Source organism: Paramisgurnus dabryanus, chromosome 14 (assembly GCF_030506205.2).
Source record: "Paramisgurnus dabryanus chromosome 14, PD_genome_1.1, whole genome shotgun sequence".
Taxonomy (NCBI): Eukaryota; Metazoa; Chordata; class Actinopteri; order Cypriniformes; family Cobitidae; genus Paramisgurnus; species Paramisgurnus dabryanus.
In genome coordinates this window covers 27193426-27217101 of record NC_133350.1, presented here as the reverse complement: position 1 = coordinate 27217101, position 23676 = coordinate 27193426, and the positions used below count along the sequence as shown (strand labels likewise).

Genomic DNA, 23676 nt, shown 5'->3' with positions numbered 1-23676 from the left:
AAATTACTTCAGGTATCCAGCGCAGTTGCAGTTGCTTTAAAATTCAATACGTAATCCTTTTTTTCTACTGCACTGACTACGCCAAAAGGTAAGATATTTGACTACACAAACTACTAGATTAGAGTCAAGTAAACCATCGTGTTGAGGACAACTGGTTATACCCACTGTATAAATGCAACAAGAACAGCCTGTTTATACATTTAAAGGTCCCGTTCTTTCTGTGCTTTTGAAGCTTTGATTGTGTTTACAGTGCGCAATATAACATGAAACTGCAGCTGTCATGTGACAAACACAACAGCGAGATGGCTGCGTGTGCGAGCACAAGTGATACTGTGGCCAGTCGATCGCAAAGGCAAAGCCGGTAGATCGCACGCAAGTTAACTGTATGCTGCTCCACGAGCTTCTGCGCATTTCTTCTCAAATTTTTTTTAAACATCTTATGCCTGCCGCTCTAACTTCCGAAATTCACCAGGATACTCGGTTTGGTCTGCCACCGCTGATAGCGCGAGCGTCATAAAAAGATGATCCACGCGAACGGTGCGTAAGCGAGAGGCAGGCTGGCGCTTATTTATATGCTTTTGATACTGTTGTCATTTTCTTTCAGTTTGTTTGACTAAACCGTATCTCTGCTATTTTAATGAGTACTCGACACAATTCTTTTAAACTTTTTAAAAAGAATGGAGTAATTAGTAAACGGCTAATTCAACATCTCTGAAAACGCATCTTTCATAGATAACGTTAATAATTTGCAAGCTGCTAAAATAAAGCATACAAAACATCAGCTAAAATGATCTATAGGCTATATGATTATAATCAGAGCATGTGCATGTTTGTCCGTGATTTATTTATATTAGGTTAGCTATACACTATTAGCACAGACCTATGCAAAGGAGGTGTATTTCATTTGTGAAACGCCTCGTAAGAAATTATGGAGTCAAATATAAAGTTAACCACAAATAAATCAGACATTAGAGTACAGGAAACATTAGCCTATATTAATCCATATATCACAGCTTAAATAACATAAGGTTAATATTAAGGCTCATTATTTCTTATTATGGCAATGTTATGGTTAAGTGAATGTTAGCAGTTATTACTATAACCACTGCATTTAGAGATGTTTTTCATATTTTTCAAATGTTTAATATATCTGCTGTTCATATGTTCATTTATTAGTGTGTTATATTATAAGAATGTAGTCCCGGTTTAAAAGTAAAGCACGGTAATGAGATTTGAGAGTGTTTCTCCCTTTTCAGGAAAAGTATTGAAAAGTATCGGGAATCACAATTCTTGATTCGGTATCTGTAATTCCAGATCCAGTAATCAGAATCAAATCCAAAAATTTAATTTAAGAATCAAATGGGGGGTGTAAATATTTAACACAAGGCTTTTAGGAGACAATCTTACTTCAATATCTTCACTTTACAGTCAGGATTCTTCAGTACATCAGAGATTAGCTTCACTCCAAAATCTCCAAGTTTATCATTATCAGACAGATTCAGATGTGTCAGGTGTGATGGGTTTGATCTCAGAGCTGAAGACAGAGCAACACAACCTTCATCTGTGATATTACAATCCCTCAACCTGTAGAAACAGAGACACATAGTCTGTTCACACACAGATCAAATCCACAGTGAGTTGAATATATTTATTTTCCTTTGTGTCTTGTAATTGTAAGGCTAATGTCAGATCCTGGCTAAAGATAGCTGTAAGACTGACTCCAAATAAAGTGCATAAAGTAGATATCGGCCAATATATTTGTTTTCCGGTATTTCCCTGATATTTCGCTTGGCTAAGAAATAGAGACGAACTCACAGAGACATGTAAACTGATCAATCAAATCCTGTCCCAGTAACAACGTAGCGTTACATGAATTAAACAGCCATGAACAAACACTTGTGTGAAATAAAAACACTGAATTAAATTTGTTTTTTGGTTATTTATGCTTATTAGTAGCCTCGTTAAATCACATTTATATTGCTGTTACTGGGTTAAAGGCTGAAGCACAGCCACCACATGTAGGTAACATTAAACAAGATCTACCCATGTTATATTAACATTTACCAGATATTTTTTTCCCCAAATATAATTATTTATTCATTACCTCCGCAAGCTAATGCAGTTTGATACAGTTAATGCGCGAGTAAAAGCATATAGCGCTTTGTCAACAGCAATTTCATAAGATATAATTAATTATTCTGACATAAAATACCAGTTAAGAAATTCAATGACATATATTATTCCAGTGATATTATTCATCAAATTAATATTATTCTTCACTCTTTCAGACCCCTAATTATTACATTGTATGCAAAGTGGGAGTGATTATAAGTGTTTGTTTAGTTCAGTGTTGTAGTAATTGTGTCAAAAACAGTAATATAACAATAAATAAAAATCGGTTCAGCATATCGGTTATCGGCACATAAGCATCCAAATATTTGGTATCGGTATAAAAAAATCACTATCGGTCGATCTCCAGCATACAGACCCTTCGCCAGGCGATTGGTTTTCCATTGTTGGGCCAACGGGTGTTTTTTCCCACTACATAATTTAACAATACAGTAATCTGCTTATAGTATGTTGTGTAGTTAATAATTGCAGTGTGGCAGAAAAATTGTTTATATTTTAAGTTGGAGATGGAGCGCAGCACAATCGTATCTTGCCACAGCTTTATTAGCTACTATTAATTCATTACAGATGTTCTGGTCTCATATAGAGCGTGACTATAAAATTGATATGATTTCTGTCTGAGCATCAGATCAAAATCTTACTCAAGTATCTCCAGTTTACAGTCAGAATCCTTCAGTACATCAGAGATCAGCTTCACTCCTGAATCTCTTAGTTTATTATCAGAAAGATCCAGATGTGTCAGGTGTGATGGGTTTGATCTCAGAGCTGAAGTCAGAGCAACACAACCTTCATCTGTGATATCACAATCCCTCAACCTGTAGAGAACAAAAACACACAATTTGTTCACACACATACAGATCGAATATACAGTAAGTTGAATTTGTTTCTCTTCCTGTCATCATTTAGTGTATGTACATTATTATTTAAAAGTAAATTAACTGTTGATTCCTCTAATCACACATTATAAACATTTATTTTATGTTTGTCTTTTTGAATGATTTTTGCTTTTCCCCCATCATAATTAAATTTTAGGGTTTTATTTGTCAAAAGAAGTGGACTTCAGTAAGAGTTAAAGTGCTGTGATGAATTTTGAATAAAATCCACTTCAGTTATCAATTACATTACTGAGATTGGATTAAAATACCAAACACCAAAGTCCATTACAGATGTTATGATCTCTGTATAGTCTCACTATAATCTATATGTGATTTCTGTCTGAGCCTCAGATCACAATCTTACTTTAGTAGCTCCAGTTTACAGTCAGGATTTTTCAGTAGATCAGATATCACCTTCACTCCTGAATCTCTTAGATTATTACGGGACAGATCCACATCTCTCAGGTGTGATGGGTTTGATCTCAGAGCTGATGTCAGAGCAACACAACCTTTAACTGTGATGTTACAATTACACAATCTGTAGAGAACAGAGACACATAGTTTTAAGTGGCATACGTAGACTTTAAGTAAGGATCCTATGCACAGTTTTATAAATGAGGCCCCAGGTCTTTGGCATCTCCTACATATAAAAGAGCTATGTGGCTGTAGGGGCCTGTAAATGGGTAACACTTTGGGTTAGCGTGTTAGCAATTAGATCGTAGTTTCAATACAGGTGTCTGTGACATCAAGTAGCCTTTTTTGTGCTAATTGTAAAGCCGTATCCAACAACCGTAAGGGTATTTAAAGGAAAACACCACCTTTTTTCAATATTTTACTATGTTCTTACCTCAACTTAGACAAATTAATACATACTCATCTTTTTTCAATGCGTACACTTTATCTTTGTAAAGCCCGTTGTGAATGTGTTAGCACTAAGCCAAGCCCCATTCATTCCTTAGGATGCAAACAGGGATGCATTTAGAAGCCACCACTTCCATCTTTACCTTATTTGAAGACTGTTACATGAGTAGTTACACAAGTATGTATGGTGGCACAAAATAAAGGTGGCGGTTTTTTAAGCATATAAAAAATAAAAACTATATTGTATGGCGGAAAAGCACTTAGTTTGCAGCACTTCCATCTCAGACTTAGTAATATTGACGTAAGTTTGAGCTAGATGGGGAGTAGTAAGGATTGATGATGTTACTGCGAACCAAGGTCGAAGTGTTGCAAACTAAGTTGGGTTTGCTAGTTTTCCACTATAGAATTGGCCAGCAGATACAATCAGGTCCCAGTCACTGAAGGAGATAGGCCTAAGACTATTTTCTGCACACCTTTCAGGTTGTTTGAGTGTAACTGTATGAGATTTGGACTTTGCAATTTCAAAAGCACTTTCAGCATTTAATTGAACAGATGTTTGGGGACCAGCAGGGGAGGTCTCTCTTCCTCTATCTTGATGACATTGTAGTTTTCTCTTCCTCAGTGTTTCAGTATGTAGAGCAATTGGAGGTTTTGTTAAGTCGCCTAGAATGTGAGGGTTGAAATCTAAATTGAGCAAGTGTGCTTTCTTTCAACGGGAAGTGAGATATTTTGGAATATAATTTTAGTGTCCACTGATCCTAGTAAAACTGAGGCTGTAGCTAAATGAAGATGCCCTACTACTGTGTCAGAACTGTGCTCATTCTTGGGCTTTATGAACTACTATATATTTGGAGAGATTTGCAAAATCGGTGGCTCTCTCCTTGCTTGTCTATGGCAACTTCTCCCTGCACTTTGTTTTGGAAGTTGAAGCCAGACATGATGGTTTAGGCACAGTTCTATCCTAGGAACAAGGGGGGTAAGATGGGGCCCATTGCTTCTGGAGGCTGCAGTCTTTGGCCCACTGAGCACAATATGTCCAACTATAGCTTCATGAAGTTGGAGTGTCTTGCACTCAAGTGGGCCATGACTGAGAAATTCAGACAACAACCCTCTCAGTCATTTAACTACTGCTAAGCTTGAGGCCACCAAGCAACACTGGGCTGCCCAGCTTGCAGCCTTTGATTTTGAAATTTGGTATTGGTCAGGTTGAAGTAACAAGAATGCGGATGTCCCGTCAAGGCAGGACCCTTCTGGCCATTGTTATGTGAGAGAAATGGGGGCAGATAAAGTCACATCGGTAACTCAAACTGTGATTTTGGCCCTGCCTAGTTCTGTGGGTAAGGCATTGCAGGAGGCAGACCAAGTAATTGGTAAAGTTTTGGCCTTCTGGAGAGGGGAATACCCCCCGTGGGATTGTGAGAGGTGTCAGGCTACCAAGAAAAAACAGCCTGTTGCCCAGAGCCTTATGGACAACTTTATAGCAGGGAGGCCAAATGAAATCTTGGCCATTGATTTCACCTTGCTCAAGCCTTTGCGTTCCGGGTTGGAGAACATCCTGCTGATGACAGATGTCTTAACCAAGTATACGTTGGCAGTTCCCACTCGGAATCAGCGGACGGGGATAGTGGCTCAGGTCTTGGTGATTGAGTGGTTTAATAAGTTCTGTGTCCACTTTTATTCAAAGCAACTTACAATTAAACATAAGGAAACAATCAAAAACATGTGCAGCAAATGCTGAGTTAAGTCTATTTAGTATTTTTTCAGTAATGCAGTTATTTTGGGAAAAAATTAAATAATTGCATTGCAGGCTGAATTAAGGTGTACCCTAAATTTTCTGTAGCTCCCCTACTGTAAGGCTACACCAGCCACTGCAAAATTCCAGTTGCCTGTCCCCAGTAGAGATGCTCCGATCAGCATTTTTGAGGCCGATCACCAAGATCATGATCTGTCGATCGCCGATCAGTGCCGATCACAGAATGGCAGTGGAATGGGAATCTTTTATCTATAATCTAGCAGAGTTTGCACCATTTGTAGAAATGAAACTTACTATAAATTAGGTATATTATTGTTTTAATAGAGAATCAAATAAATAAGCACAATAAATATTTCTTCTTGCAAAGAGAAATGTAATATGCCTTTAAAAAGGTTTATGTCTGTTAAAAGTAATTAAAATAAAACACTTCACAGTCTTTACTGTATGAATTAAATATACACGCATTCGTCTAAAGTACAACAGTTCTTCACTGATGAGCAGAGAGTAATTTTATTGAGACATGAATTAGTATACTGTAGCTTTAAGACGTGGGAGAGATCGTTCTATTCACGTGCACTGATGACCGGCTGATGTGTATGCGTGCGGCGGGTGTCTGCAAACAAGAGCAGCTGTGAGGAAAATGGAAGTTTAAACCTTCAAAACTTTAAAACGAATGCAAGTAATAAACTTTGAGCATGAGGATGTCTGCGATAGATATGTGTTGTATACGCTGTTTGATAGGGATGTGAAGACGCATCGTGCTAAGGACCGGAGGGCGTCCTCAAAGAAAATATGCATATCTCTGTAAAGGCAGAGAGAGAAATCCAAATCTGCACGTCACACATGAGCAACGGGTTACAAAATGCTTGCACTGTGTAAAATGGTCTGTAATTGCAGCCACACCAGGAACGCTATGATGACAAAAATAAACAAAAAGATCGGCTCATGAGATCGGCAAATTTAGCGAGTGCAGATCGCGTCATTCAATGCCGTTATCGGCCGATTACGATCGGAGCATCCCTAGTCCCCAGTAGTGCGGTGTTCAAAATATCGATACGACGATACGTCGTCATGGATGCCTGACGATCCGCGCATCGATACAGCACCTTCCGTATTGATACGGATGTACTTTTGAAAGTAACATGACGAATTGCTGTTGACCGTGATCCATATGGAAAGGACGCATGTGTCCCGCGAGTACGTAGAGTTAAAGGTTAAAGGTGCCAGGGTATACTTTCACTTTGCGTGTTTGTCTCGCTGGTGCACGTGTCTGCATAGTGAGCCGCGTTCTCGCGCTCTCTCTCTCTCTCTCGGGCGCATTAAAGTCAATGAGTTCAGTATGAAAGCGCAGATATCTTAGCCTATAATACTGCAAAGGGCTTTATTAGCCATGCACTTATAAAACAGTACTAACACATTTGAGAAGAAAATGTGAAAAGTGTATGTCTAGAGAAGAGATACAGAGCTACTTCAAACTATAACTGTCACATTAATAATCTGATATCTATTAAATAGTATGAAGTCTTACTGCATGTTTATAGATATATTCATAGATGTAGAATAATGAGAGACAAGAGTAAGGCACCATCTTTGTAAAACTTTTAAAAACACATAAGTTAAGTACTAACTCTGGGATTTTAAATATTTCTAATAGCTAATAAATGAATGGCAAAAACACAACTGTTACAACACTGCTTATTCAATGTACAATAAACAAATAATAATAAAAATAATAATAATAATGTTACTAAATTCTGAACAAAAATGTAATTCAAAATAGTCTTGTATCGTGATGCGCATCGTATCGGGATACGTATCGTATCGGGGAATTGTTGGCGATACACAGCCCTAGTCCCCAGTGCCTAAATCTGCCACTGCTTTAAAGGAAGCAGGTAAAAGTGAATGGTTTATTCAATCTTACTTCATTATCTGGAGTTTACAGTCAGGATTCTTCAGTACACCAGAGATCAGATTCACTCCTGAATCTCCAATGTTGTCAGACAGATCCAGATGTGTCAGGTGTGATGGGTTTGATTTCAGAGCTGAAGTCAGAGCAACACAACCTTTAGCTGTGATATCACAATCGCACAACCTGTAGAGAACAATAAAACACAAGGTTTGTTCACATACAGATCAAATCTACAATGAGACAAATTTGTTTCTATTCCTGTCATAATATAGTGTGTATGTACATTTTTATTTCTTGTGTTTTTCTTACTTCAGTATCTTCAGTTTACAGTCAGAATTCTTCAGTATATCAGAGATCAGCTTTACTCCTGAATCTCTTAGTTTATTATCAGACAGATTCAGATGTGTCAGGTGTGTTGGGTTTGATCTCAGAGCTGAAGTCAGAGCAACACAACCTTCAGCTGTGATTTTAGACTTACTCAGCCTGTAGAGAGCAATCACACACAGTTTGTTTACACACAGATCATATACAATTTTCACATTTATGTGTGCTTTTACAATATTGCATTGTTTTACAGCACAACATGACTAGCAAAGAAAACTCAATTGATGTATAATAAAGAAAAACCTTGTAAGAAATCAGGCTCAGCTGCCAGTTCTCCCCTGACACATCACAATTTGTAACGTTTTGGTTAAATGGAAAGCTTTTAATACTGATTTCTATTTTTAAATTGTTTTGAATTTGTTAGGTCAGATTTTCCAGCAAATATCAAACAGCTGCAGGATGTTTTCAGCAGAGATGGGGATACAGGGACAGTCAGGGCTGAAAATTGGGGGAACGCAGGGCGGCTGCCTCCAGAAAGAGAATTTGTCAGGAGGATAGCAAAAATAAACTACTGTAAATGTTATTTATTTTGGAAGTCTACCAGAAGTTGTGTTTAGTCAACAAAAGCCTTTGTTTATGCTGTTGTGCTGAAACCATCTATATGTAATTTCTGTCTGAGCACCAGATCAAAATCTTACTCAAGTATCTCCAGTTTACAGTCAGAATCCTTCAGTACATCAGAGATCAGCTTCACTCCTGAATCTCTTAGTTTATTATCAGAAAGATCCAGATGTGTCAGGTGTGATGGGTTTGATCTCAGAGCTGAAGTCAGAGCAACACAACCTTCATCTGTGATATTACAATCACTCAACCTGCAGAAAACACACACACTTTTTCCATTCGGACACATACTACTGTAGATCAGCTCAATTAAGGTCAGACTGGCATTTACAGGTATTTGTCTTTATCTTTTATAATTCACCATTCATTGAGATTGACATTTAAACACATTGTTGAAATTCACACAATCTGACCTGAGTGATGTCACTTTACAGTCAGGATTCTTCAGTATATCAGAGATCAGCTTCACTCCCAAATCTCCAAGTTTATTATTATCAGACAGATCCAGATGTGTCAGGTGTGATGGGTTTGATCTCAGGGCTGAAGACAGAGCAAAGCAACCTTCAGCTGTGATATTACACTTACACAACCTGTAAAGAGATGAATAAAAACATTGCTAAACATAAAATGAAAAATGTGCAATTAAAACTTACTGATACAGACAAATTAATTTCTCATAGACTCCTTACTAGATTTCGGCTGTTACATCGGCTGATTATGCTTGCTATGTTTTTATGAATTATGGTGAAATGCTTCTACATCCAAAACCTACATCCAGGGGTGCCACTAAAAGGAGGGGGGGTGTTTTGGGGCATAATTTTTATTAGTAGCAATAATAGTAGTAATGTTATAGAAATTGAAACAAAGTTATGGCTTGTTTCTGCATTTCTGAAAAAGTACCCCCGTTTAATGCATTTTTTGCCCAGGCTTATGGAGCCTCACGCCCCATTCAGACAGCCAGCGACCAGCAGTAGCAGAGCGACGCAATCTCATGCATTTCAATGGAAACTGGGCGACTTCCGGTGACACAAGCAAAAATGACCGTTGGCGACCATATGGGCGTGTCCAGCAACGCAAGATAGTTAAGAAAAGTTTAACTTTATGCAAATGTCAAGCGAATTTCGGGAGCGACTACCAATGAGAACAAAGCAGTGGAGTTCACGTCATCCTTCTCTCGTCAGTTACTGACGTGGATGGTACTCATTTGTTTATGACAAGCAGATTTAGAAACGCCTCATTGAAAGAGACGGGCGACACACAGCTATAACATCCCTGGCTGTCTGAACGAGGGGTCAGAACTAGAGTCTTGTTGAGACGTGCACGCGATCAGCAGAGGGGATGCTGAGCAAAGTGCGAGTAAACAAAACTTCAGTCAGTCACTGAGTGAGATCAGATGGTAAACTGCCAAATTAGAGATGTCTTTGACAAGGAAGTCTGGATATCAGAAACTAAAAGAGAGGCTACAGAGGTCAGAAAGAAAGAGAGAAAAAAGGACTGCCAACTACCCAGTATTTTTTTTAAGAAAGGTTTATATTATTTATTCACGGAGCTTCATTTTGCCGTAATGTGAGCGTCAGTTATAGTCAACTGCTAAAAGTTACCTAATAGTTAATACAATAGGTTAAGTTTATTACAGCTGAAAATGAGAAAAATATAGATCTTGAATTTGCCTGTGAAAACCAGACTAAAGTCTCAAATCTAAGTCTGAAATAAAGATCATCACAGTTTGATTTCAAACATTTATTTCACTATGATTTCAATTGCTGACATGACTTTACTCAGTCAATATTAAAGATATCAAGTTTATATTTTTACAGAATGATCTTTACATTATGTAGGATAATTTTATGTGGAAAACAGTAAACCACAATTAAATACTTCAGCTAGGTTATCACAGGCAAGATCGCAATTATCTAGTATATGAAGATAAAGGTTTTTGGGTTAAGGTTTATACATACCATATAATATATGTTTAATCTTTGTTTAAGAGTGTTGCATGTTCTGTGAATATTTGATTACTGTACTGTATTTTTCTATTAAATTACATTTGCACAATAAATCATCATATCACAGACTCATAATAGTGGTCAAAAGCAATTGGAAATAGGTTTGAATTATTAAATTGTAGACAAAGATTTTAGATACTGTAGCTAGGTTGGCTTGTATTTTTGGTTCAAAATGGGTTTCGCTTCATATTCTTTCATAGGGTTTCAAAATTGCCAGTGGCGCCCCTGCCTACATCTAAAAGAGGCAGTTCTTGTGCAGAAACTCTAAATGCAATCTATCTATCTATCCACACACAGTGGGTAAAATAAGTATTGAACAAGTCACCATTTTTTTTGTACACCATTTTTTGCTTCAGAAACATAATTTCATTTCACAAGGATAGTTGCTCTGTGACCAGCAAATATCAGATGAAGTGACTCTTACTGTATAACTTTAAAATTTGGTATGTCCACCTTTTAGAATATTAGTGTCAATATATTTCCTCATAACTTCCTCAGTAATGTTATACCATGCCTTCTGCAACTGAAGCCAAAAGCTTTCCTATAAATGGACAACTGCAGTTTATTTTTCAACTCACCCCAAATTTTCTGGGTTGATGTCTGGAGTTTAAAGGGGCCAGTAAGTAAAATGACCTAAATCTTTTTATGACGGCCACCACTGTATCTACAAACTCATTATTTTGCTCTATAAACCTAGAATGGAGCCATATGGAGATTTAGGTCATTTTCCTTACTGTGCCCCTCAAGAGAATTTGGTAAGAGTTGGAAAATAAACTTCATTTGCGAATTCAAAGGAAAGCCTTTGGCTTGATCAATAAGCAATAGTAAGCCATACTGAGTGATTATCACAAAAAGCATTTAACTACACATAATGACACCAAACTATCAACACAATATTTTTAAAGAATATCGAAATGAATCAATTCTGTTTATAAATTTACTTGGATTTACTTTGTTGCTGTTCCCATTCGGTCAGGGACTAATGTTTTCCAGTATAATGAAGGCTTTAAGTTAAAGTTGCACTAATAACATATTTTTGGCTTTAATCTTTGTATTGTGTGGTAACCATTTGATAAAAACAATAAGACACTTGAGGCTAGCGTTGTATTGGAAATAAGTCTTGGGACAATATGTTATTCACTATACAGCACAGCCTATTGTACCTTACTTCTTACTAAGACCTGTGATACCACTTCATGATTTTCCTAAAATAAGAATTAAAAATGAAAGCATAAATTAATGTGTAAATACTTTTTTTTAGTTTTACTTACTGTAGTTTTTTGGACTCTTTAATCACAGGCTGCAGTTTGACAAGCGCTTCATCTGCTTTATTTTTATCTCCAATAAATGTTTTTAGATTAAGTTCATCCAAATGCTGCTCAGACGTCAGCAACACAAAAACTAAAGCTGCCCACTTTGAAGAGGAGAGTTTGGTCTTTCCTACTGATTCAGATTTGACATAATCTTGAATCTTCTTCACCATTGAATCATCACCCAGTTCATTCAGACAGTGAATCAGATTGATGGATTTCTCTGTTGAAAGATTCCTCTTCATCTTCTGTTTAATGTACTCAACAGTTTCCTCTTTCTTGTAGGAACATCTTCCCATCTGTGTCAGTAGATTCTGTAAGAGAAACTGATTGGACTCCAGTGAAAGACCCAGAAGAAAACGCAGGAAAAGATCAAGATGTCCATTCCTACTCTTTAAAGATTCATCTACAGCTCTGTGATGCAACTCTGATAATAAAACCTGTTTTGATGATTTACGTTTTACAATTTTAGAAAAACGACCAGGTTTAGGACTTTCGTCAAACACATTTATGATGTAGTTTGTGAAGGAGAGGTGAGAATAAAGAGCTGCTAGATGTTCCTGGATGCTCAGATGAACAAAGCAGTAAACTTTCCTCTGAGACAAACCAAACTCCTCTCTGAAGATCTGAGTACACAATCCTGAGTACACTGATGCTTCTGCTACATCAATGCCACACTCTCTCAGGTCTTCATCATAGAAGATCAGATTGCCTTTCACAAGCTGCTCAAAAGCCAGTTTCCCCAGTTTAAAGATCATGTCTTCATCCTTTACTTTCTTCTCATAGTCCGTCTGATGTTTGGTGTTTGTCTGAATGATCAGGAAGTGAGTGTACATTTGAGTGAGAGTCTTGGGGATCTCTTGACTCTCTGCTTCACTCAACATTCTCTCTAGAACAGTGACTGAAATCCAGCAGAAGACTGGGATGTGACACATGATGTAGAGACTCCTGGATGACTTCAGGTGTGAGATGATTTGATCAGACAGACTCTCATCACTGATTCTCTTCCTGAAGTATTCCTCCTTCTGTGGATCACTGAAGCCTCGTACCTCTGTGACTCGATCAACACACTCAGAGGGGATGAGATCAGCTGCTGCTGGTCTGGAGGTGATCCAGATGAGAGCAGAGGGAAACAGATTCCCCTTGATGAGGTTTGTCAGCATCACGTCCACTGAGGTTGATTCATTTACATCACACAACCTCACACTGCTATGAAAATCCAGAGACAGACGACACTCATCCAAACCATCAAAGATGAACAACACTTTATATTCATCACTGAAGATTTCAATTTCTTTTGTTTCTGGGTAGAAAAGATGAAGAAGATCTAAAAGACTGAGTTTTTTATCTTTCATCAGATTCAGCTCTCTGAAAGGAAGTGGAAATATGAGGTGGACGTCCTGATTCTCTTTCTCTTCAGCCCAGTCCAGAATGAACTTCTGTACAGACACTGTTTTTCCAATGCCAGCGACTCCCTTTGTCAGCACACTTCTGATGTGTTTGTCTTGTTCAGGTAAAGGTTTAAAGATGTCATTACATTTTATTGGTGTCTCCTCTGTTGTTGTTCTTCTGGATTGTGTCTCAATCTGTCTCACCTCATGTTTATTACTGATCTCTCCACTTTCACTCTCTGTAATGTACAGCTCTGTGTAGATCTCATTCAGTATTACTGGTTGATTTTCATTTGATGTTATCTCATATAAACACTCAAACTTCTTCCTCAGATTTGATCTAAATGTGCTTTGAACTTCAGCAAACTGACAAAGATAACTGTAAACAGATGATAGCATAGATTAGAGAAGTACATTTATAAAGCCATAATGAGATAAATTAACCCATGTATTTATAGTTTACAGTTGTAAGATAAAATCATGTAGTGTGTGAGAGGGGAAACAAGACGGAACAGGCAGAGAGATGGCCGATATTTCGGTGTGGATGTACATAAAGTTTTAAATCTAATTGTTACATTTTATATTTTATTATTAAATTTTTGATCAGGAAATATTCCATTTGTCATTAACCACACTCCAAACACCTTTTTTCTGCGATTATGCAAATGTTTAGTTGTTATTCCACAAAATGTATTTTTCATGTGTTCAACTGTTTAGAACTGTGCTAATCATGTGCTCATTAGAATCTTTAAGCTGGGCTTAAAAGTACAATACGTACAAAGCGCGTCCATTTAGCCTAGCACCATTCATTCTTAGGATCCCAACAGGGATGAATTCAGAAGCCATCAAACACTTGCATGTTTTCCCTATTTAAAGACTGTTACATGAGTAGTAAACAAGTATGGTGGCACAAAATAAAACGTGGTGATTTTCTAAGCGGTCTGGCGCTAGTACTTTTAGCATAGCTTAGCACAATCCATTGAATCTGATTAGACCATTAGCATCGCGCTAAAAATATCCAAAGATATTTTTCCTATTTAAAACTTGACTCTTCTGTAGTTACATCGTGTACTAAGACCAACAGAAAATTAAGAGTTGTGATTTTCTAGGCAGATATGGTTAGGACTGTACTCTCTGGCGTAATAATCAAGGACTTTGCTGATGTAACATGGCTGCAGCAGGCATAGTGATTTTACGCACTGCCCGAAAATAGTCCCCTTGGTAACTTTCATTGGCAGGGGACTATTTTGGGCAGTGCGTAATATCACTACCCATTACTATGTAATGTTACGTGGTCATAAGAGCAACCTCACAAGCACATTAGAAATATACAAAGTTAGTTATAAGGACTTACCAGCCGCAATTTAGATTCTGATGAGTGCTTACTGTGTTGTTTACGGTAATTTAGTCACCATGTGTTTGAAGTTTTGTTGCTACTTCACCATACACATTATCATTTAGTGAATCATCTTTAGCACCCAAAGCCTTTTGTGGGTTGAACATATATGTGTTTGGCTGCTATTTTTACACATTAGGGTTTTCAAAACAATTGCCCACATGTATTGGGAATGAAGCTATCCAATCATGGCAGTGGGCGTTTACATACAGGTCTTCAATGCGGCCCGCCCATCAAAACCAGGCATTTCTCAAGCAGCCTTGAAACCAGGGTACAAAATTGCCTATTACTTATTGCTTTTGATGTTTTTGAATGTAAAAACCATGGAAACCTCATATGTAGACCTCAGACACCAGTGTAAAACAATAAAAACGTCCAATGCATTGCCCCTTTAATATACTGTACAAATGATCTGCTCAATTGTCATTACAAAAAAAATTCTTATAATTTATGAAAAACGAGAAACACTTTTTGATTTTACCTGAAACTAGGAGAGTCTCTTTCATTGGACTGTTGAACCTGTAAAGTCTGATCACTTACAGACACTGTGATCTGATTTGATGAGTCAGATCCAGACAACATTTTTGGCCTTAAAAGAGTACAAAGACAATCAGACACAACCAGACAATATGAAAGGAATGTAACAGATTTTAAGAACATATTTTAGCATTTTGTGACAGAACTGTTGTACCTCTGACCAGGCGATGTGTCTCCACCCCTAAATGTTATTGGTCTAGTTATAGAAGCATCAACCCTAGACACACAGCTGGTCTCAGGTGAGTCTGATCTCTTATGCTGGACTGATCTTTAACAAGACATCAGATGTTTGATAAGTGATGTTTTCTTTAACATTCAATGTCTTGAATATTGTGAGAGAACTGTTGTACCTCTGACCAGGACACCCTTAAATGGTCTAAAAACAGCATCAAATCAGCATGGACCAGCATGGGAATTATGCTGGTCTATGCTGGTTTAGCTGGTGGTCACAGCATACCAGCACCAAAACACAACATATGCTGTTATTAGGGTGACCATACGTGCCATTCTTCCCGGACGCATCCCGTCCAGGATTTTGGTGCGTCTTGCGGAAGTTGTATTTGTTGACCGCATACGCCATTCAGTTAAAAACATAAGATATACAGTCGTAGTTTCATTCTTACCTTAAAATGTAACGTTGCTTTTCTGTAATAATAATAATAATCCTCTATGACGTATGCGGTCGACAAATACGACTTCCGGAAGACAAACACAAAATCCTGGACGGGATGCGTCCGGGAAGAATGGCACGTATGGTCACCCTAGCTGGTATGACCAGCATGGGATGCTGGTGCTATTGCTGGTTTAGCTGGTGTTAATGCTGGTTTGTTGCTGGTTTAGCTGGTGCTAATGCTGGTGCTGATGCTGGTTTGATGCTGGTTTAGCTGGTGTTCACTAGCAAACCAGCACCAAAACACAACATATGCTGGTCTTGCTGGTATGCTGTTGTTTTTTCAGCAGGGTATATGCTTCACTCCTCATGGACACACAGCTAAGTTTGTAGAGTCCTAAGCACTATGCGCATGGGATTAGTATTATCTGGTGATCTCTAGTTATTTTTAATAATTATGGAAGTTTTTTGTGATCTTAATCCAGTGGGTTTCAGCCATGTCTGTAATTTGTAAAGTAAAAACTCCCTCGCAAATGACCTACCATATTTCTGCGATTAACGAGGTTCTGTGATAATATTAGTCCCATGCGAATCTGCATCTCTGTAACTTGGCCAGGATTTGCCAGGGTCGTATAACATTACTCAAGGATTTTGTTACCAGTGCGCCTTTTCATTAAGTGTTTCTCTGTTTTTGCGCCTCTCCCTGGATCATGGGAATTAAGCAGCCTGAACAACAGCACGATGGGTTTATGTCTCGCGGTGCACTGTCCTTCCTGTCACAAAGATTGGGCTCATTTAATCTGAAAACTTAGTTGTGATCTTGATGTTTGCACAGGACAAAGAAAGAGCAGAGAGCCACGCGTGCACTCTTCCGGTCTCCAAACTGTCTCAAGCCCAACTCTCTTATGGAAGCATATGGGTAGCATAATTCAATTTAGAATGTAATATGCAATATGACAATGCAATATGTAAAATGGCAATGCATTTCTGTATTTAAGTTGACATTTTCCATGCTTGTATGTGCAATGCTTGGTGCAAAATAAAAATGAAAATGTAATACTTTAATTTACATTTTCCATTTTCTACAGCCCTGTTTTAAATACATATTTTAATGCTTTAGAAGTTGCAAAATTAAAATGGAAATGTATTACGCGAACTGATATAATGTGTTTCACATGGTCAAGCAAAAACTGTAGCAAAATTATAATTTAAATGTAATTCTTCCTAAATGCATTTACATTTACAGGTGGGAAACTTGGGATTGCATTTTCATTTACACAACGTGCAATGGATGTAGCAAAATTAAATTGGAAATGTATTAGCTGGATTGATTAGATGTGCTTTACATGGTCAAGCAAAAACTGTAGCAAAATTATCATTTAAATGTAATTTTCTCTGAATGCATTTGAATTTACAGGTGGGAAACTTGGGATTGCATTTTCATTTACATAGAGCGCAACGGATGTAGCAAAATTCAATTGAAAATGCATTCCGAGTTGACCACGCCCCCGCCCCGTGAATCACTGCGTCAAGGCGGGGCCAACAACTCCCATTGCCTGGCCTCTCACGTGGGAAACATGGCGGCAGCAGGGCTGATTGAGAGTGTTATATTCGCTGACCGATTAAGTGAAGCATAAACAGAGAAATATTAGTGTTTATGGAGATTATTACGTGTCTGTAGGTGACAGAACTACAGCGTTGTTTGATCCTCTCACCGAATTGTGTCCATTATCAGACGCTGGTTCACCCCGCATTGTCCTGTGTCTGCCTTCGCATTCAAGTAGCCTACGGATGTTTCTACCGCGAACATTTCATCACAGTTCAAATAAACATTGACTGTTTCATATATGTGAATGTATTTTTACGTTGAAAACATTGTTAAATTTTTTAATGGTTTTAAAATAAAGATAATTGCGTTAAAACCTCACACGGAGCGAATGATAAAAGGTTTATAAGCTATAACAGACTACTTCTTTATATAGTTTGACATGTGATTGTGAAGAAGAATAAACATTGCCTGTTCCGGTGAAAGTCTTTAACAATTATGCAATAATAGATTATCATCTAACAAGAATAACCATGGTTTTACTACAGTAAGGTTTAAGGTTTTTTAAAAGCTGTTGTGTGGTTGGTTTTCGAAACCATCTTGTTGTAACCATGATTTTGGCTTTAACTATAGTCAAACTATGATTAATTTTCGAAAAGGTCTTTCGAAGACGGCGTCATTGCTTGTTTTACTGTTTGCATCTCCAACAATTCGGTTCATAACCAGAGCACCGCATATAATAAAGTTTCGTTTCCTTCTCCGTATCTGTGTCGGTTAGCTCTTCTTTTTTATCGGTAAAAAGAGGCTTAATTTCTCATGATGTGGAGCACGTCGAACATAACACGCGAGCAAGTGAAATCAGAAAATCCCCAGCAGCGGTGTTAAATCTCGAAATAGGTTACTGCGACCTGAATGGCCAAAACAATCAGAAATACATACAAAATAATTTTCAGGTATACTTCTTTACATAAAATAAAACAAATGACGTGAAAGTGCATTAAATGACCATTCTATATTACAATACCTTAACCCTGCACTGACACGTTAAAAACATTTTGAATAGATTTTTTTCTTTTCGAATAAGTATTGCAGATCGACTAGTCTTGCACACCCGGACATCAGCATATTGACCCTATCAGACCAAACGTACATTTAACTTTCTGTACTTTTATACACTTTTATCCTAGCAGAAGCGTAATGCAAACCGTAATCAATCTGCCAAAAATATTTATTATGTTTATTATATTTATTGCCATATGAGATGTTTATTGCCGTTGAATACTCTCGTCTATAATATGGAAATCATATATACGTAGTAGGACATATAATGAGGTATATTGCAAAGTTACACTGCTAATTTTTATTTATGATATATGTGGAGATAAATAAACATTTGCTAATCTGCTGATTTGGTCCATTCATGTCCTGACCACCAGGCTAGAGATTTTAAACATCATTAATCCACCCTGACTAAACTATCAAATAATATCTAAAGTATATTGTTTTTGCAAAAGCAGCGGTCAGCAGCTGCAGCGAACTGCAAACGGAGTGTAAAAGCACAACGCGGCTGCTTGACAAGTCTAACCGCATACATACTGCAATAAACAGGTGCTTTTACATCAAAGGCCAACAGGATATGCCATTTGGTGAGGGGTCGCTCACTGATCCCCGTATTTTGTAAATCCTAGACATGGTTGGATCTGCCGAACGGGTTGAGCACTTTTATATTTTTTTATATACTGTGTTGAGTAGAGAGGCTGCACAGTTCGACCAGCGGGAATCGGCCGCACATCAGGCGGCCAGATTGTGTTGCTAACTCGCAATGTATAACTATTATCAGACCGGCGCTCGCAGCCTCAAAACACTGCCGGTCCAACGGGAAAAGTCCCGACTCTCCCGATTGCCACTCCGCTACTGTCTGTAGGCTACTTGAATGCAAAGGCACGAAAGGCAGCCACAGGACAGTGCGAGGTGAACTAGTGACCAAACAGTTGTCAGCGTCTGATAATGGACACAATTCGGTGAGAGGATCAAACAACGCTGTAGTTCTGTCATCTACAGACACGTAATAATCTCCATAAACACTAATATTTCTCTGTTTATGCTTCACTTAAACCCTGCTGCCAAAAAAAATAAATAAACCCTGCTGCCGCCATGTTTCCCACGTGAGAGGCCAGGCAATGGGAGTTGTTGGCCCCGCCTTGACGCAGTGATTCACAGGGCGGGGGCGTGGTCAACTCGGAATGCATTTTCAATTGAATTTTGCTACATCCGTTGCGCTCTATGTAAATGAAAATGCAATCCCAAGTTTCCCACCTGTAAATGTAAATGCATTCAGAGAAAATTACATTTAAATGATAATTTTGCTACAGTTTTTGCTTGACCATGTAAAGCACATCTAATCAATCCAGCTAATACATTTCCAATTTAATTTTGCTACATCCATTGCACGCTGTGTAAATGAAAATGCAATCCCAAGTTTCCCACCTGTAAATGTAAATGCATTTAGGGAGAATTCCATTTAAATTATAATTTTGCTACAGTTTTTGCTTGACCATGTGAAACACATTATACCAGTTCGCGTAATACATTTCCATTTTAATTTTGCAACTTCTAAAGCATTAAAATATGTATTTAAAACAGGGCTGTAGAAAATGGAAAATGTAAATTAAAGTATTACATTTTTATTTTGCACCAAGCATTGCACATACAAGCATGGAAAATGTAAACTTAAATACAGAAATGCATTGCCATTTTACATATTGCATTGTCATATTGCATATTACATTCTAAATTGAATTATGCTACCCATATGCTTCCATACTCTCTAACCATTAGGCCACAATTGCCCCAAACCATTGTTCCAACTCAAAGAAGATTATAACTGTTGAGATAGATTAAACAATAGATGTCTGTCACGTGCACTGAAAAAAATGCAACTTGGTTTTGCAAGTCAATTCAACCTACTATTTAAAGTTTTAAAATTGTTTAACTTAACCCAGGTAAAAAAGTAGTATACTTTAGTGTATTAGAAATATGATTGAAGTACATGAAGTATAAAACAAGTATGCTTCTACTTGTTGTACTTAATTTAAAGAGTATTTAATATGTACTTTTTAAAAGTATACTTCCAAAAAGATATAATTAAGTTCAACTTAACAGTCCAAAAAATAAGTATACTAATTTACCAGTAATTCAATTATCTTTTAAATGTACTTTTTGAAAGTATACTTCAAAAAATATGTAATTAAGTTCAACTTAAGAGTCCAAAAAATAAGTATACTAATTTACCAGTAATTCAATTATCTTTTAAATGTACTTTTTGAAAGTATACTTAAAAAAATATGTAATTAAGTTCAACTTAAGAGTCCAAAAAATAAGTATAATGAATTTACCAGTAATTCAATTATCTTTTAAATGTACTTTTTGAAAGTATACTTAAAAAAAGATGTAATTAAGTTCAACTTAAGAGTCCAAAAATAAGTATACTAATTTACCAGTAATTAAAATATTTTTTAAATGTACTTTTTGAAAGTGTACTTTGTTGTCAATGTATTTTAAATTGTATAGAAGTTTATTTTTTTTAAGTGTATTAAATTTGACATACTTAGAGTGACAATTCAATATACTTATGGGAAGTATATTTTTTGGAAATTAATTGTTAATTTACTTTTTTAGCATACTAGGATCTCACTTCATTAGAAGTGTGACTTCTGTACACTTTATACAGTACACTATAAAATAAGTGTATTTTTAGTTGCATATCAGTGTACTTTCATAAAATACGTTAGAATAATAAAATGTAGGCTATACACTGCATGAAAAGAGCTGTATCCAGACAAATACGGATGGGAAATCCCTGCTAAACTTTAGGTTTGCCAGATAAATGAGGCAGAGTGCTTGGAAACGTAATACTCAGAAGTAAACTCGTGAAACATCCAGAAACCTTGTGTATATGGATGTATACTGGTGGAAGTTTCTAGGAATCCTCACAGCTGGTTGTAAGGAGTGCTGGTTGTGAGGTGTGAAGGGTTAATGACAGAGTTGCTGTCTCTGTTTTCAAAGCTGGGTGGGGGGTTCAAGGCAGCACATAACATAAAAACATTATATATCTACAAGTGTGTTTACTAAATACATGTATTATTATGCTAATGTAATTTAATTGATAAAGGTTTTTTTTATTTAAGAAAATCTGAGCATCACTCAAAATAACTGTCAACATGTTTGTCAACTAAACATGTTTTGTAAACGTTATACATTTTATAAAAATATTTAATATTTTTATTATTGATAAAGTATAAAGAACAAATCAGTGTGAAAACGCAGATTATAAAAAGTACATAAAGTGCCAGCAGAGGATCCAAAATAATGAAAAAAAAAAAAAACATCCAATGCAACTTGGAAATTGTAGTCAAAATACATCTACAGCAGCATGCTAAAGCAGTACCAACGCCAGGGCAAAAGACTCAAATTCCCAGAATGCACCTGCACCCACCCATTCATTCCCACCAATCAGGATCAACGGCATTTTTCAAACCGCTACTGACTCGTTTTCATGCTAAACAGTACGGCTGAGGTAAGTTTGACTTTCATTCCTTTACATCGCGCAGATCTGTTCCATATTTGTTCCTATTTTGTTCTTCACTGTGATTATTTTTGTCTTTATGCGAGAAGTGTTTTAATTTAAAGCACACACAGGAAACATTAAGAGTAAGTTATACACTGTACACAGTAACGTTAGGAACTTGAACATGCGGTTTTTCAGTGAGCAAAGTAACATGCAAAATGCCTGATAAACGAATCAATTCGATGTTTAAAACTTTAAAAATAAAACGGCAAGATTACTTGTGTTGGAGATGTTCAGCTAACTGTAGCAAATGGCTCTTTCTGCTATTTTAAACGATAACCTTAGACGATTTCTGTTGTTTAAAAGCTCATTGCTGTAGGTAAGTTCTGATAGATGCTGCTTATTTTGCAAGCCTGTTTTAATAGCTTTATTCTGTTTAGTAACCAAGCCAGCTTCACTTTAAGTTTAAGATAAACTAACGTTAGATGTTGTTGTAAAGAAGCTTGGAGTCAAAATATATTTTAAAGTTGTATGATTGTCTTCTTTTTTAATATGATGTCTATCCATGTTTGTGTTTACAGAGGTCATGTACCATGTGGTCGACCTTGCTGACGCTGAAGAGGTTTCTGTGTAAAAATGATGTAAGTTAAGTTTAATCTTTTAATTTAATATTGTTTTAATTCATGCCCATGTCATGCTGGCTACCAGTCAAATATCGCATACAATTAAAAATACTATTAATCACCAATAAAACCTTAAAAGGCCCAGCACCTTCGTATCTTAGAGAATTAATATCAGAATACAATCCAACACGTACACTGCGGTCGCAAAATTCTGGTCTCTTAATTTTCCCTAGAATATCAAAAGTGTCTAAGCTCTGAAATGATTTGCCAACTGGTGTCTGTGAATCAGACACAGTCAATCACTTTAAATCTAAAGGGACACTTCACCCATTTGTATTAAGCTTTGTAACTTTAGAACCCCAGTCATGTTTTTGAATGGTCATGCATCATTTCCTGAGACAGGAGAAATACAGATTTCAGTGTTGCACTTCCTTCTTTCAATGATGTAAAAAATTATAATTTTGCATCATTGAAAGAAGGAAGTCCAATATCTTTGTTGAGGTGGTGAGACTACAAACACCCCTTTTTTAGTCAAATAGGCACCAAATTCGAAATGTATGTTACATTTCCACTACAAATATGAGACACTTTCAATAAAGATTAATGTTTCTACAGGTGAAATGCTCCATTAAAGGATAATTCTGGTATTTAACACTTTGAGTCTTATTTCTGGTTTGTTTTGGATGAATTACAGTGATGGACACTGTAATTTTGACAATGGGTCGTGTCTTTTTTTGACTCGTTTAGAAGCGTCTCTTCACTGCTTCAGAGTGGAAGTCAAGGGTCATGCACAAACATGTCATTAAAACAACACTTAACCTTCATTTTCAAAACTGTCCCTTACGAATATTAACCATGGTTTTATTGTGGTAAAAGTGTAGTAACCATGTTTTTTTTGGTCAATTGATTACTATGAGCAAAACCATGGTTTTACTACACTAACCATGGTTTAACTATGGTTTTTGAAAACCATGGTTGTCAAAACCATTGTTATTTTGTGGTAGCTATGGTTTTACTACAGTAACCATGGTTTTTTTGGTCTTAACTGTAGTAAAACCATGGTTAATTTTCGTAAGCGGTGCTACTCACCGAGTGGTTCTTGGTGTTCGTTGATGATTAAAAACAAGTAGTGTAGCGAAATACAGTTTCTGTGGTGTTTTATTTGGCATTTTGTAAAATTCCATTGACTTCTCTTGGAAGACTCATTGCTCGCTGAT

The 23676-nt window shown here is 36.9% G+C and overlaps 1 protein-coding gene across 3 annotated transcripts in view; it reads right to left on the bottom strand.

Moving 5' to 3' along the window:
- The window catches only part of LOC135719225 (NACHT, LRR and PYD domains-containing protein 3-like), a 37153-nt gene that overhangs the window by 8802 nt on the left and 4675 nt on the right, over positions 1–23676 (bottom strand). The window contains exons 3-12 of one of the 3 annotated variants that reach the window (XM_065241838.2): positions 15268–15381; positions 15058–15165; positions 11751–13559; positions 8887–9063; positions 8551–8724; positions 7838–8011; positions 7541–7711; positions 3370–3543; positions 2772–2945; positions 1408–1584 (exon numbers count right to left, since the gene is read on the bottom strand). In XM_065241838.2, coding sequence (XP_065097910.1) covers positions 1408–1584; positions 2772–2945; positions 3370–3543; positions 7541–7711; positions 7838–8011; positions 8551–8724; positions 8887–9063; positions 11751–13559; positions 15058–15165; positions 15268–15381 — 3252 coding nt within the window. The remainder of the gene's footprint in view (positions 1–1407; positions 1585–2771; positions 2946–3369; positions 3544–7540; positions 7712–7837; positions 8012–8550; positions 8725–8886; positions 9064–11750; positions 13560–15057; positions 15166–15267; positions 15382–23676) is intronic. The other 2 variants (XM_065241840.2, XM_065241839.2) reach the window with 2 other exon arrangements.